The 15276-nt window shown below is 40.7% G+C and overlaps 1 protein-coding gene across 13 annotated transcripts in view; it reads right to left on the bottom strand.

The window, feature by feature from the left end:
* Positions 1-15276, bottom strand: part of BLTP1 (bridge-like lipid transfer protein family member 1) — a 341411-nt gene that overhangs the window by 283909 nt on the left and 42226 nt on the right. For 12 of the 13 annotated variants that reach the window (XM_088452258.1, XM_088452264.1, XM_088452266.1 and 9 more), the window contains exons 2-3: positions 8148-8269; positions 1770-1886 (exon numbers count right to left, since the gene is read on the bottom strand). The exons of the other annotated variant lie outside the window; for it this stretch is intronic. In XM_088452258.1, the coding sequence (XP_088308384.1) occupies positions 1770-1886; positions 8148-8244 (214 nt within the window). In that variant the 5' untranslated portion in view covers positions 8245-8269. The remainder of the gene's footprint in view (positions 1-1769; positions 1887-8147; positions 8270-15276) is intronic. 13 annotated transcript variants of the gene reach the window in all.

Here is a 15276-nt window from a genome sequence, read left to right as displayed (position 1 = left end):
GTTTGTTCACATACTTTATGACTGGCAGCCAACAGCGCTGATCATATTGACCATAATTTACTGTGGTCCTGGACCACCAAACCATGGCACCCCTGCAAGTGCTCCACGGCACCCAGTTTGGGAACCATTGGCCTAATTAATCATTGGGGAAGGGGGGTCCCAGTGGCAAAAGCAGGATTTCTAGAGGGGGGTTCCCAATGCTTGATTTTAGAGCGAGTGTGGCCAGTCCATGAAGAGGGCAGAATTAGTACTTATCCAGCTTTAATATGAGTTATACAATGTGTATTGTGTGTCATAATTCCAGCATATACAGGATCAGTGATCACAGTAAGCCATTATATGCGGCAGTAGGCCATCCTGCTTGAGCTGAATGTTTTTATTTTAGACGTGAGCACCATTCCAGAGCATTGGAGCAAGTGCGGGAGCCTGGAGGAGCAGCAGCAGAACCTATCACTTCCCTGGACATATACTGTATGTACATATTGGGCTCTATAGCAGTGCATCCCTAACAGTGCATGTTTTCCAGATCTTCTAGTTGGTGCACAGGTTATTTATTACTGGCTGATACATGTTTAAAGATCCACAGATGGTGCTAATTATCTCATTTGTGATACTGAGAAGAACATGTAGCACTAGTAAAATTCTATTATATTACTATTTCTACTGTGGTCATGGTATGTGCTGGGGAGAGGGGTTTCCAGGCAGACAGAAACCCCCCCTGCGTTTGCCTATGGGTCCTATGGGTTCTGAATCAAGTCCCGACATTTTTACCTTAAAATAGGGATTTTCAGAAACTCTTCACCTGCCCAGGGGCTTAAAGAAAAGAAATCTGCTTTAAATCCTATTGAAAATTACTGCAGCTAAATTTGCTTGGCTAATTGAATAGAAAAAAAAACTCACAGCCGGCCATGTTAAGTTGAATTGTGGGTTAACAATGCTAATTGAATATGCCCCTTAGCCTACTACAGATTTAAAGTATCACTATTCAAAAACGTTATTAGACTCACAAACCAATAGTGAACAGATTTTATCCTCTATGGCTTTGTATTAACTCAGGAGTGGATATACCTCTGAAAGCAACTAAAGTAATTTACAGACTTGTCCAGATTCATCTAGCCTCTTTGCAAGTTAGTCGCGCCATGCCGTGGAGTGACTCTGTAGCGCTGAGCGTCTTCTCGTGCGACTTTTTACCTTCTGATGCATCTTATTCGCACAAGTAGCTTCTGTTGATTAAAAAAGGATATGCAGCATGCCTATATTCTGTGTGCAACTGTGGGTGTATCTGCATGCAAAACTCTACGTTAGTGTCACAGCCACTGACACTGTATTGTATACGTAGCATTTCGCATGCAGATACACATGCAATCGTACACAGAACATAGGCATGCCACATATTTTAATCAGCATAAGCTGCTCGTGTGTTCTATCCACACAGTGGTGCGAATAATACACATCGGAAAGGTAAATAGTCCCACAAAAAGGCGCTACCACTCACGTGTTATGTGTAACTTGTAGCACATGGAGGATAGATGTATGTGGACATATCTGTATACCTGAATTCATATATGATACATGCTAAGCAATATCTAAAAAATACGGTACTGAGATTTGTTAGAAGTCCATGTGTTTAATATCACTACAGAAGTCCTATAAAATAAGTAATGTCATAGAAACTCTACCCGTCTCAAATATACAAATCTATTGGGGAAAAAAAAAGTAGTTATATTTTAAAATTCTTTATTTCGAATTGTGTCTACAGAAGTACTTACCAATGTGGATGTATCCATGTTTGTACAATCTGTTTATGACCAGTGTTAAAATAAGTCCTACATTCCTAGAATTGTAATAAGTTAGATAAATAATCCATCCGCAGGACAAGATGGTAGCTGTAAAGAGAGACATTTTTTAATAAATCACATTGGGAAAAACAAAAACAAAACTTAGTTGTTACATTAATGCAAAATTGGGGAGCATTGTCTCTAATGTAAATTCAGACACTGTAGATTAGTGACCTAACAAGTCACATATATTTTACATAAACATACTACAGTTGTTGCGCTCCTTTCAGAATATTAGAAAGCAATGCCACTATAAGTATTTGTGCTATTCCTATAGGAAGTCTTAACAGATTTAAAAAAAAAAAAACGTACTTGCCAACATTTTTAAATAATTTCCACAGACACTTGCTTCTGGGCAAGTCACTATGTATTACATATTCAGTACTGTCAAGGTGAACCTCTTAGCGCTGTAGCCCTCACTCAGACATATTTAGGGCTCAATCCTATTAGCCGCGATGTTCTCCCCCCCAGGAGTAAAAGCGGCTATATGCCGCTCTAACGGTACCACAGGATTCGCCAAATTTTGTAGATGGCTCTTTAAGAGCTGCATACAAAAATCCAGGAACCTGGGAGGAAACTGGGAAGTGAGAAGGCCGAGTTCTGATGCTGTTGGTGGCCTTAACATGCAGTGGCAATGGCAACTCGCCCCAAGTGCAGGAGCAAGTGATTGAGCCCTTAGTGACATTGGTTATATATATATATATATATATATTTTTTTTTTTTTTTTTTTTTTTTTTCTTTATAGATGTTATATATATTAAGTTATCAAACCAAAAGAATAGGAAAAGTTAGAAAGAAAATAATTCTACAAAATAAGAGGAATTGTACTGCACAGTGTTGTCATTGCTGAATATTAGGGGTATTTCTAGATTAAGAAAACCAAGGATAGTCCTAGGACAGAGCTTAGAAATTAGGGACAGAGCTTAGAAATTAGGGACAGTTTGCAACCGTGCACACATAAGGTACATTTAACAGCATCTATACAATCTACCTTTTGTTGTTTTACAAAAACTTGTGAAATGCAAACATGGTCATTTTTGCCCTAGCAGCTAGAAAACAACAAGGTTATACAGAAAATAGCCTTACCACTTACAACATGTATGTGAACAACACCTAGTGTAATTTTCCCAATGACATTTCTGGCTCTCTTTCTTTTTAAATTGCAAAAGACAGTATTTAAAACAACATGTATGTGCTAACATAGGGAGGAATTCAATTCAAATTGATCGACGAGATGTGCTGTTCCGAAACATCACATTGCACCCATCGGCTCTACAGTAAATGGCCAATATGTGCGCAGCCAGGCAAGATAGCTTTGAATTTAATTCCTCCCTTAGTGATTGGCTTTTTTCCTTTTTTATTTTTCAATTTTAACACTTTAAAGATATGTTAGCAGTGTTTGCAAATCACAAAAATGGAGGAGACAATTACAAACAATTCTCTACTTCCTCAGCATATTTAGGTTTGTGTGTCCCAGCACAGCAACCATTCTTCCATTTTAATTAAGGAACTCCTTCCAAATTCACTCAATCTGCCTGCACATAACAATAGGGATGACCATCGATAGATAACCACCATCTGTGGTTAACCGCCAATGGCTGATGGTATTGCCATCGATGGTGGAGAACCAATAGTTTGCCGACATAGATGGCAGCCTAGGAACCAATGTTTTTTTTTTTTCTCTTTTTCCTGTCAGTGCTGGCAACATGGAGCTTAGCCCCAACTCCAGTGGCCTTCTAAGCCACGCCTCAACACTGATTGCCCATGGTCTATCATGTCCCCATAGCAGCGATGGCCATCAACAGGTAAAAACCATCGATGGTTCACAATAGATGGTGTTGTGCCATCAACTGTGATCACCGGTGGCAGCATCCATGGATAGCCCACCAATGGCTATCCCTACATAACCGGCAGCATAAGCAACAAATGAATGATGCCCGCTGAGCCGTGTGACATCCTTAAAAGTCTCCACCTTTTTTGGCAATATACACCCCAAATGTATAGGGCTTGGACTTAAGCTATTGTTTTCCCAACATAAAAATGGGTTGGGGAAAAGCACAAATTATATAACAAATTAATCAAACTCCTACTAGGAATAACAGTTTCAATTAGGATGATTAAAATATGCCTACATGTACCAGCAAGCAGTCACTACACTTCTACAAATAATTCTGATTCCCCTTAAAGATTGCTTGCCTGCTTAAAAAAACTTGCAATCAAAGATTAAGGCCCTCATTCAGAGCCGCTCGTTAGCGGCAGTACGCTCGTTCCGAGCGATGTTTGCACATCTGCGCATGCGTACGGTTTTTAGTACGCATGCGCGAACCAGTCAGTGCGGCCGAAAATCGTTGGTACGCAATATAGCGAGGGCCTGCTATTTTGAGTGACAGAATGAGGCGTATGTGGGTGGTAACAGGGGAAGGTGCTTGAAAATGGGGAGTGGAGATCCGAACGCAGGCGTGCTTAAAGGTCAAAACGGGCGTTTTATGGGTGTGTATATTTAAAACAGCAGCGTCATTGACCACGTCACTGGGTTATTTTATAGCCAGAACTGCTCGCAAATTTGTGGTAGCAAACACCAACCACAAGAATAGCGAGCAGTTCATACACTGGTCGATGTACTCGATTAATCTAATAAATAGCGGACATGACGTATGGTGCGAGCGGCCAGGGGGCGTTTTTAACAAATAAACGAGCGTATGTTTTGCTCGTTCGTTCAGACTTAGAGGTGTGAACAGACTGCAATGTGCGTACGGATCATTTGAATAGCCACCCCTTGTTTTTAAACGAACGACCGCAAATAGCGAACGGCTCTGAATCAGGCCCTAAGATCCAAAATAAAGATGACTGATCAAAAGGGTGTACACAGCCCAAAGGTGAATGTCCACCACGTAACAACTGTCTACTTGAGCCTTCTTGCCAGAGTGATAGTTTCTGGCATAAGCTGGTAAACCATCCTTGCAATCATCTTCGCTAAAAGTATATTGTACAGCTTTATTCTAACACAACGTGATAAAAGTAGATATGAACAATGTACAAAGTCTAGCTATAAAAACAATTACTGATATGAAGAATAAAGAAACATCTAAAAAGCACAGCACACTTACAGGAAAAATTAGCATCTAAAACTATAAATCAACATGTATTCCCAGAAACTAAGATATTTAATATTTAGACTTGACAGTTATATTATTTTCCTGCTCTAAACCAACCACATATGACCTCCAGCTTCATGTCCATCCAGTTCAAGATAAGTTTAACTGATGTAAGTGTCAGAAGCAAGATATGTTTATGGAAAAAGCCTAATGCTTCTTTTTAGTTTGCAATAACATGAGACAAGCCCTAACGAGTTAGGTTGAGCGGTGACGGCACAGACACAATGCACTAAGTTGCCATATCAATGTGGACAAACCTTCAAATCAGTGTAATAGAGAGAAGAGGCGTCCCCAATGTCCTTGAGAAACGGCCATCGGGCCATGCATCTGCCATATTCCAGATATTGAGCACTCTGATAAGTATACTGCCCTACAGATATCCTGCTATATATGGCACTGGATCTATGCTGCTATTGCATGATGGCTAGGGCCATGTATTTGCTATTTTACAGATACAGAGCACTGGGCACTTTGATAAGTAGACTGCCATGTATACAGATATGCTGCTACTGAAATGAACTGGAATTATGTATCTATTTATTATGTGACTGCAGCACCCCGATTTTTGGTTATTGGTGAATTGAAAGTGAGTGCGGTTTTCCCATTTGTGGATTTCCTTGTTTATTTGGATCCTGGGATATCCTTATCACTTCTTATTTCCATAACACATTGGGTGTTTAATCTATATACAGTACAGTATTAGAATATGTTGCATTTTTGTATTACTTTACATGTTTGGATCTTCAACACATGAACCATCAAAGTTAAGTTTGGACTAAAAATCTTTGGAATTGGATGACACACACACACACACACACACACACACACACTTAAGGCGCTACTGAGGTGTCCCCAAGGCACAACTTTGAAGCTGCCAGACTTGTATAAAAAGACAAAATATATTTCCCCGCACGTTAAACCATGGTTTAACACGTGCAAACACAGATTCTGTGCAAAGTGCTGGAATCTATAGGTTTCCCTGCTTGTTGAAACACAGACTCTGCATTTTAACACAGCCTCAGGAGCTGCAAGGAAAAATTCACCCTCTGGGGCTTGGCGCGCAGGGTCTCAGCAGCCAAATGAATTAGGCAGTGCGTTCAATTAGTTGCCAGGTACACCCCACACCTAACTGAATCTCCCCCAATATATATACGATTTTTATTTTATATGTATTTCCAAAATTGAGAAAGGAAGACTGTGTATTGGTTACAGACAGGACCAGTATTAAAAGAGCCTGAGATATACTATGTCAAAGCGTGTTGAGAGTAAGCACAATACCTATTGGGACTTTTAAGTCCCATTTGTGGCTTTCCTTGCTTCTAATCAGTATGTTTGGTCATTTCAACCACAAACATTGCTAATGTGTATACAATAAAGCAATGCCAGCTCCATAGTCAAACATTAGCAGTAGAATGGGTCATACCTGAAGAGCTCAACAAGTCAGTTCATTACATTTCTGCCCTGCTAGAACTTCCCCAGTTAATAGTAAGTTCTGTTCTTGTGAAGTGTAAATGTCTAGGAGCAACAATAGCTGGTGAAGGGGCAGACCTCAAAAACTTACAAAATGGGACCACCAAAGCTACGTGCCTACAAACTTATCTGTCCTTATTTGCAGCATTCACTGAGCTCCAAACTGCATCTGGACGCAACATCAGCACAATAAACTGTTCATCAGGAGCTTCATGGATTGGGTTTCCATGGCTGAACAGTTGCACATACACCTCTGATCATTATGTGGAGTAAAGCACACAGGGGTTTATGTATCAAGCAGTGAAAAGAGTGGAGAAATGGACCAGTGGAAAAGTTGCCCCTAGCAACCAATCAGCTCCTACCTATTATTTTATAGACTGGACTTGATAAATACAACTTGAAAGCAGATTGGTTGCTACTGGCCACTTCTCCCCTGGTCCATTTCGCCACTCTTTTCACTGCTTGATACATAAACCCCACTGTCATTGGAATTTGGAGTAGTAAACTCATTTACTGGTGTGACAAATCACATTTTACCAGCTGGCAGTCGGATGAACAAATTTGGGGCTTGGCAGGTGTCAGAACAACGATTGTTGGTGTAAGCCTACTACCAAATGTAAATTTTGGCGGCAGAAGAATAATGGTCTGGTGTTGTGTTTAATCTTTTTGTCTGTACCTATTAGCTGCAGTGAAGGGAAATGTTAATGGTATAGCATACAATGACAATCTAGAGAACTGTGTCCTTCCAACTTTGAGGCACTAGTTTGGAGCAAAACCATATTCCTGTTTCAGCATAACAATGTCCTTATGCACAGTGAGGTCCATCAAAACATGGCTTTCCAATTTTGGTGCCGAAGAACTTGACTGGCCTGCGAGGAGGCCTCAGCTCAACTCCAGTTAACATCTTTAGAATAAATTGGATTTCTGAGCAGGAGTCAGGCCTTATTGCCCAACATCAGTGCCCATCTCACTAATGCTCTTGTGCTGAATGGACGCAAAGCCCTGCCGCTTGGTTCCAAAATAAAGTTTTACGCTTTCACAGAAGGGTAGAGGCTGCATTCAACAGGAGGCCAATTAATGTCCATGGTTTTGAAATTAGATGTTCAACAAGCACATATAGATGTGATGTTCGGGTATCCATATACTTTTGGCCATAAAGTGTATTATCTGTGGATTCAATAATATCACCAGTTCAAACTAGATCTACAGAAAGGAGGAGTTTGTCTCTTCTTAGGAAAGTTAATCAATAGTTATGGATTAACATGGTTGCACATATAGATTATATAAATACAGAACTAAACCGAATCAAAGTATGTAACCAATAAGGTGTATAATTAAATTTTTTATTATTATTTTTAATAAATACACTCAAAGTTATAAAGGCCGTTTTAGGGCAATTCATACACAAGGGCATTTGGAAAAATAATACTATGTAAAAATATAGATAAAACTTTGCAATTTGATCTCAATTTAACAGAGCATTTAATTAACCTTCCCTGCAGCACAAAGTACTATGTAATTAATGAACGTTCCCATACAACTACATTGTATTTTACTGAGCATTAACGAGTCTAAAAACACACTGCAGCCAATGGCAATATTGTAATATAAGAATAAAACAATCTACCATGTAATTTCTGAAAAGAGAAGAGAAGAACAATCAGTTTAAGAGATTGAAACTTACCAACAAGCAGCCATACAACATTGGAGTTATGCTCAGTGAGATAGCCTTCCAGCTCAGTAATAGATGGGACAAAGCTCTCATTATTCTTATGCTCCATTTCGAGCAGGCTTTTGACTCACTGCCTGTAACAAGATAATAGATTTACATGATTTGGCTGAAGTAAAAAAATAAAACTATTTTTTTATGTTCATTTAAAGATAGGTTGTAGTTTATTATTAATAAAAATACAGATCTATATTCATCCAGAACATAACATTTGTGTGAAAGGAAAGTATAAATAAATTGGTGAAAGGAAAGTATAAATAAATTATTTGATCCATGAAAACATTTTCCTTTAATAAGGAAAAGTTAATGATTCTTGAACTCACCCCCCTCCTCTTTCTAGTGTGCCACCCCTTGAAGCAAATAGTTTCTATTGAGCTCTGTGAAGAGTCATAAGAGACATAAATTAGATGTTCTCTACTAATGCGCGAAGCTTCTACCAATTCAAGTAGTTACCCAGAGGCTGTTGTGCCAGGGGGAAGTGCAATTTCAATATTTCCTACATGGGAGAGGAGCCATTACAAAGAGGATGGTTCAAGAACATGACCACCAACTTTAGGGTCACATAATTTATGCACCATGTCTGAAAGCAGTACAAACTATGGGGGAATTCAATTCAGCGGGAAGTCGCACCAGCCACTGCCGCAATGGCCAGCTGTAAACATATTAAGCACTTACGGTAGCGCCGACATACGTTCTCTCTCGCACCAATGTCAGGGAAATGAATTCCACCCTATGATCTGATGAGAAAGTCTATATTTTCTTTGAAATACCAATTAGAGTTTGCCAGTAGGTCTTGATTCTAAAACAATGCTACCATGTATGTTAAGACGTATCCAGAACTGACTCACATCTCCAACAGGTATTTAAAAGTTAGGGAAAGATTTTATGTAGGATATTGTGAGTCTTGTACCATCTAGTCAGGAACTTATAAGGTGTTTCCAGAATGGAGGTACTTTGAGAACTGACTAGGATTCTTTCCCACAGTCTTCATTTAAATTTACATTAATTTCTCATTCTCAAGAAATCACCATCATGGGATTTCTGATAACGATACGGTGAATAATATTCTTTTCTATACATTACTCACAGAGGGGCAATTCAATTGTACGCGATGTGCAGCAGGGCATCGCAGCGACGCCCAGCTGCAGCCAGTTACAGTATTGCAGATTTTTCAAGTTTTCCCTAGGACCTTTATGGAGTTACAAAGAAGGAAAACTTGTGATGTTGGTGGATGCAATGTGCTGTTCTGAAATGGCACATTATGTACAATTGAATTCCCCTTGTATCTTATAAAACAAAACAGACTATTGCTCTTCCCAAATGTTTCAATAGTCAAGCAAGATAAAGAATAGTAAGAGGAACTAGACAGTACAGAAATCAAGCTTTTCTGTTCCTATACAGCATGCAAGAAAGGTTGTACAAAAAGTATAAAAATAAAACAAAAAAATATAACAGTTCATTACGGGGACATCGATAACAGGATGTCCCAAAGGGAGGGGAGAAATGCCTGATATACACAGCTTTCTGCCAAGGAGGATACACCCACTTTACAGTTTACAAAAAGAATGTGAGGATAATCAGACGGCCACTAAACCTAACAGGACCACAGGCCATCCAGCAGCAGTCACAGAGAATGAAGAATGGATTTGAGCAATGGAGCTTCAGGTGTTAAAGGGCCTGATTCAAAGTTGTATGCAAACCTAATGGTTCGCAAACAACTTCAATGTTTGGCAGTCTGTGATTGAACAGGATCTGTACTGCGCAGATCTGTGTCTGCGACAACAGTTGCAGTGCCCCCGTTTTGGGGCAGAGAAGGGACGGCAACGAGGATAGTCCTAAGAAAATGGGGCCAACATGCAGCTTCACTGAACCCGGCAGCGTTATTTACCAGGATATCCTAAATAATCTGAGGGTTACTCAGATGTCCGATGGTCACGCAGTTGATTTTATGGCTGCGTCTCAGTGACTGGTTTAAAATATTTCAGAGGTTGTTGGTAATAGATAATCAAATCATGTGTTCCATGTGTAGAAAATATGGAAAGAGACCAGCCACAAACAAGGAAGTGATTTGGGCAAGTACTCAGTGAAAAAGACTTTGAAAAGAATGTTTACTTGATCATGAGCAAAGCAAGTTACACACTGATTTGTGTTCAAATAGAAGAAACTGGATTAGGAGAAATTGAACTATTCATTTCAGTTTTGATTAAATTGCAGAGACCTGTTTTTTTGGGAGCTTTAAGAACTACGGAGTATATTTACTAAAGGTCGATTTTAAAGAATTTTTTGTGTAATTTGCAAATCAGGGATTTATAATGGCAAAATCGACAATAAATTGAGTATAAAACCAAGGCCCTCATTCAGAGCCGTACGCTCTGAGCAGAGCGCACGCTCTGAATGAGGGCCGTCCTCCATAATTATGGAGCGTCCACCTGGACGCTCGTATAGCTGTGGGTCACCACCCACAGCCTGTACGAGCGTGCAGGTTGATGGCCGCGATGGTCTTGACCATCGCCACTGCGAGCCTGCGGTTGAGTTTTTCAACCGCAAGGCCCGGAGTGATTTTGGCTCTATCAGAGCCAAAATCACTCCCACTGACATCACTAGTGATGTCAGTGGGCCGGCTTCTGACGGTAGGCGTTCCCTTGGGAACGCCCCCGTCAGGGAGGCACGCCCCCGGCACGCCCACCAAAGGGGGCGTGCTGTCAATCAACATTGACAGCACGCCCCCTTTGATCAGACACAACGAGCGAAGGAAAGTCCTTCGCTCGTCGCGTCTGGCGCATGCGCACGACGGAGCTCCCGCCGTCGTGCGCATGCGCAGTGCACAACATCGACCCACTTGCAAGCGGACAGCCGCTTGCGAGTGGGTCTGAATCAGGCCCCAAATCCCAACCAAACTCGCCCATCAACCAAACATCGATACTATCACATAGTAAATGATAGAATCCTGTATTGGTCTAACAGCTGAATTGAAAAAAAAAAAAAAAAATCGGAAAATCGATTTAAAATAGACTACAAAAATTGACAGAAAAATCCCCCAAAAAATATACTATTAAAAAAGTGATTTTAGCTTCTAAACACCATTCTATTGGTAGGAACTTAATTATGATGCCTATAAAAGGAGACTCAAGCATGAGGTGCACTGTGGTATGCACGTTAACTCCTGACACCAGTTCCTGCTGCATAATTCCCTTTACCCATTCCTCATACTCATAATAATCCAACTCCACCGGTGACCCCCCCCCCCCCCCCTCCAGTGCTGCGTGTAGTGTGCCTTTTGAGGGCCATATTGAGTTTGATACAGTGTCGGATGTCTGAAACACTCTTCAGACACTGGCACTTGATGCGTTTAAATGCCCAAATGAATTCACCGCATCAACTGCTGCCTTGCAATTGGAACACTCTTCTTGAAGATGTGCATTGGGCCCGACAACCAAATAACTCCTCAAAGTTAGACAACAAGGAATTTACCAACGCACAATTCTCCTCAAATAGGGGGTAGAATACTCAGTGGAACGCCGCTGATGAGATGTCACCGCCGGAGCACGGAAGCTCACCCTGGAGGAGCCAGGACGAGGTAAGACAGCACTAGACCACCAGGGACAGTTAATCAGGAAATTATGTTGACCACTCTTACCACAGCCCTGGATTTCAATATTTCATTATTGCGAAGGCCCCCACCCAGCTTGCAAAAATTTCTGGGGAGAACACTGTTGGAATTATAAGGATGGGGGGGCACAAGAAAGACACCACCAGTGGTCTTTTTGGGCAGAAAGTGTAAATGCAGGCCTGCCGCCACTGTTCGTTTATACTCTGAAATGCATAACTTTTATTCATATTTTGCTACATGCACTATAGGGCAGTGGTCTCCAACGTTAATTGAGGTGTGAGCTACTTTAGAAAAATGAAACCTCTTGAAGAGCTACTAAAATTGTAGAATAAAAAAATATGGCTAATAACTGAACAATTGAAGGTAATTTAATGAAAATAAAAAAAAAAAAAGTTTCATAGAAAATAAAAATGCATTTAATTATTACAGTGATATCGTAGTTTGTAAATAAAATTTAAGCACAGGCACATTTCACTGTTAATTACCGGCTCCAAGGAGGTACGTGCAGTAGAGGAGCAAAAGATATAGCCAGGGCTGCTGTGTGATTTTCCGGCAGGGCAGGGCGGGGGTCACTCACTTCACCATAGACGCCGTTGGTAAAACCACAGGGAAGCACGTCAAGTGATTGCTGTAGAGGCTGCAGCAATCACCTGACGTGCTTCACTGTGGCTCCACCCATGGCGCTGTTGCCACGGGGGAGCACACGTCATAAGTCACTTCCTCCTAGTGACTCGACAATACTGCAGCTACCAAAATTAAGATCGAGCGCTACCGGTAGCTCACGAAGTACAGGTTCGAGACCACTGCTATAGGGTAAATGTACCGTAGTACGTGTAGTAGCAGATACAGTTACATACAGTTTTAAAATAAGGTTTTGGGTTTAGATCTACTTGATATGAAGAAATAAAATGTACTTTCAAGCTTTTGCCATTTTAAACCAGTGGAACCTGGTCAGAAAGGGCAAAAGGGATGCAGGAGAGATCATGGGAAATGGAAACAGGCAGCGTTTCTTTTCTGTGGCATAGCTCCATAGATCCTGTGATTTGTAAACTACATTGCGAACAGTATCCAACTTGTGACTAGATATTTCTAAAATGGTTTGCAGCACTTCAATAGACATTTAACTTCCAGAAAACCTGTATTGCTCACAAGTTATACTGCATTTACCCTAGTTTTTTCAACTTGGCAAATATAAAGAAAAAAAAAAGAAAACAACCTTACAATCTGTACAGAATGAAATCAATTCGATCACACTAAATTGTCTGAAACACATTTACAATCCCTGTTTTTAAAGTTCTTATTATCAGCTTCATATTTCTGTAAAACAGACGTGTCTGTACTTGTGACGCAGGTCGAATTGTATTAGATTTGTGATCACATGCTCCTGGACATTCATGCAAAATGATTCAGCATTACAGAAAATAAGAGACTATTTTGGTAAGCCTGGAAGAAGCTAAATAGGGAAGGATGGACATTTTTTTTTATAAGTTTTTATTTTAAAAATCAGCATAAAATCAAGATTGTTAAACTTTTTTTTTATTTTGGGAGCAGATCTGTTGAGAACTGACCCAGGGTCTCTCCTGTATCGCTGCAACAATCGATCCCTTGAGAAGAAGAGAAGATCAATATGATGATCAATCTATTAATATAGACTTGCAGAGAAGACCTAAAATGGCCATCAGCTTACCTGTACATGGATCCCATGATGTAGTCAGTCAGTTCCCACAGAAGGCTCCACAAAAATTACCTGCTGTGCAAACTGAACCTGGGTGAAAATAATTTTTCCCCAAAACAAATTTCCTCCATGTAATCAGAGCCTGACAGCAAGTCTACTGGTGGAAAACATACCTCAGACAATATATTTTTATGTAAATTTTTTGCTGTTCTAGGCCTTCTTAGATAGTATTTGCCTGCCACCAATTTGTCCAGTTAAATCCATGGCATGCAGGGGGCATTGGAGAGTACAGTATATGAGGCTTTGCTGCACACTTATATAGGATGGAATAATGGTCAACACAGCCTCAATACGCCATGTGACAAGAGACACGATATGTCACACACAGATATCCAAGTGTCGCATATCACATTAATCAGTGCGGTCACCTTCTACGTCTTAGTTGCATCACATTTGCTCCAGATCCGCCAGCTGCCCTTACCGTCGGGCATAAGCATACTGTTGCCCTTGCCATCAGGCATAAGGAAAGTGTTGCCCTTGCCATCGGGAATGAGGAAAGTTCTACCAACGTGCCCAAGAGTCCTGTACTCTACTTTGCTCCCAAGGATCCACAGTCTTCGGCCCCTCCTGAGTGTTCCAAATCTGAATTTTTAGATGTGTCCTCTTGTGTCAATGGTAGGCCTTCAGAGTGTCCGGCCAATGCCCAGCCTCCAGAGCCTATTATCATTGTCTCTAGGGAGAATGCCAAATCTGAGAATTTTGAGTTGCCTGGATTCCCTGAGGAACGATGTCCAGTCGAGCTGTATGAGACATTTGTTCTTGCTCTGCAACCTAAAGAGGAATTTTCCACCCAGACTCCAAGGTCTCTGGGTCAACCTGTTTCTTCATATAAGTTTACTGAATTGTCTGCATTACCAGATAATTCAAAGGATTAATTGTTCAAGATTCCAGACAGTATTACCAGCTCTGTGATTCCAGCATGTGATAGCAGTCTGAAAGTTCCAGCTACAACTTCATGTTATGGGATCACTGAGAAGTCCAAACTTTACATCCCCACATCTTTTGATTGTTCAGTCTATTTTGATGGCGATATCAAACCGTTGTCAATTGTGTTGCGTCACTGCATTGAATGCAAGCTACACCAGAAGTTTCTGTTACCCATGTCCGAGTGGTAAGTTGTATGTTGCTAGCCTTAGAGGAAAAGCGTTAGAATGGGCAAATCCTCTTACTTAAACAAAAGATCCCAACCTTTCTGACATCAATGCTGTTCTGAATGCAGTACTGCAAAAATTTGCTAGAGGAGCTTTCGGTTGCTTCTAAATTCGTTGCTCCTGAGTCTACATCTCCTGTGCTCAAGTACAAGGGGCTAAAGGTGCCCATCCACTAGACGATTAAGTTGAGCGATTGAACGATAACGATCGTTCAATCATTCATAAATCGTTTGCAAAAATATCTAAAATGACCAGCGATGCGCTTGCCCGCTGGTCGCTTAGACATCTATCATCGTGCAAACATGCTGGACAAAATGACGATAATGTCAGGTTGTGCATGCTTGCAGATGATTGATGAGCCTGCACTGAACGACTGCTCATTCAGTGCAGGCTCATCACAGACTGACAAACGACTGCTCAATTACAATGTCGTAATCGTGCAGTCGTTTTTATGTCTGCTAGTGGATGGGCACCTTAACTTGTATCTGAAATACAGATTAATTCTGAGAATGCTTCTTGGCAAAGCTCACAACAAATGCAGTGAAGAAAAAGAAAATAAAAAGTCTTTCAAGCCTGCACGGAATCCAC

Source organism: Taudactylus pleione, unplaced genomic scaffold (genome assembly GCF_031769625.1).
Source record: "Taudactylus pleione unplaced genomic scaffold, aTauple2 ptg000036l, whole genome shotgun sequence".
Classification (NCBI taxonomy): domain Eukaryota; kingdom Metazoa; phylum Chordata; class Amphibia; order Anura; family Myobatrachidae; genus Taudactylus; species Taudactylus pleione.
This window is presented reverse-complemented; position numbering and strand designations above follow the sequence as displayed.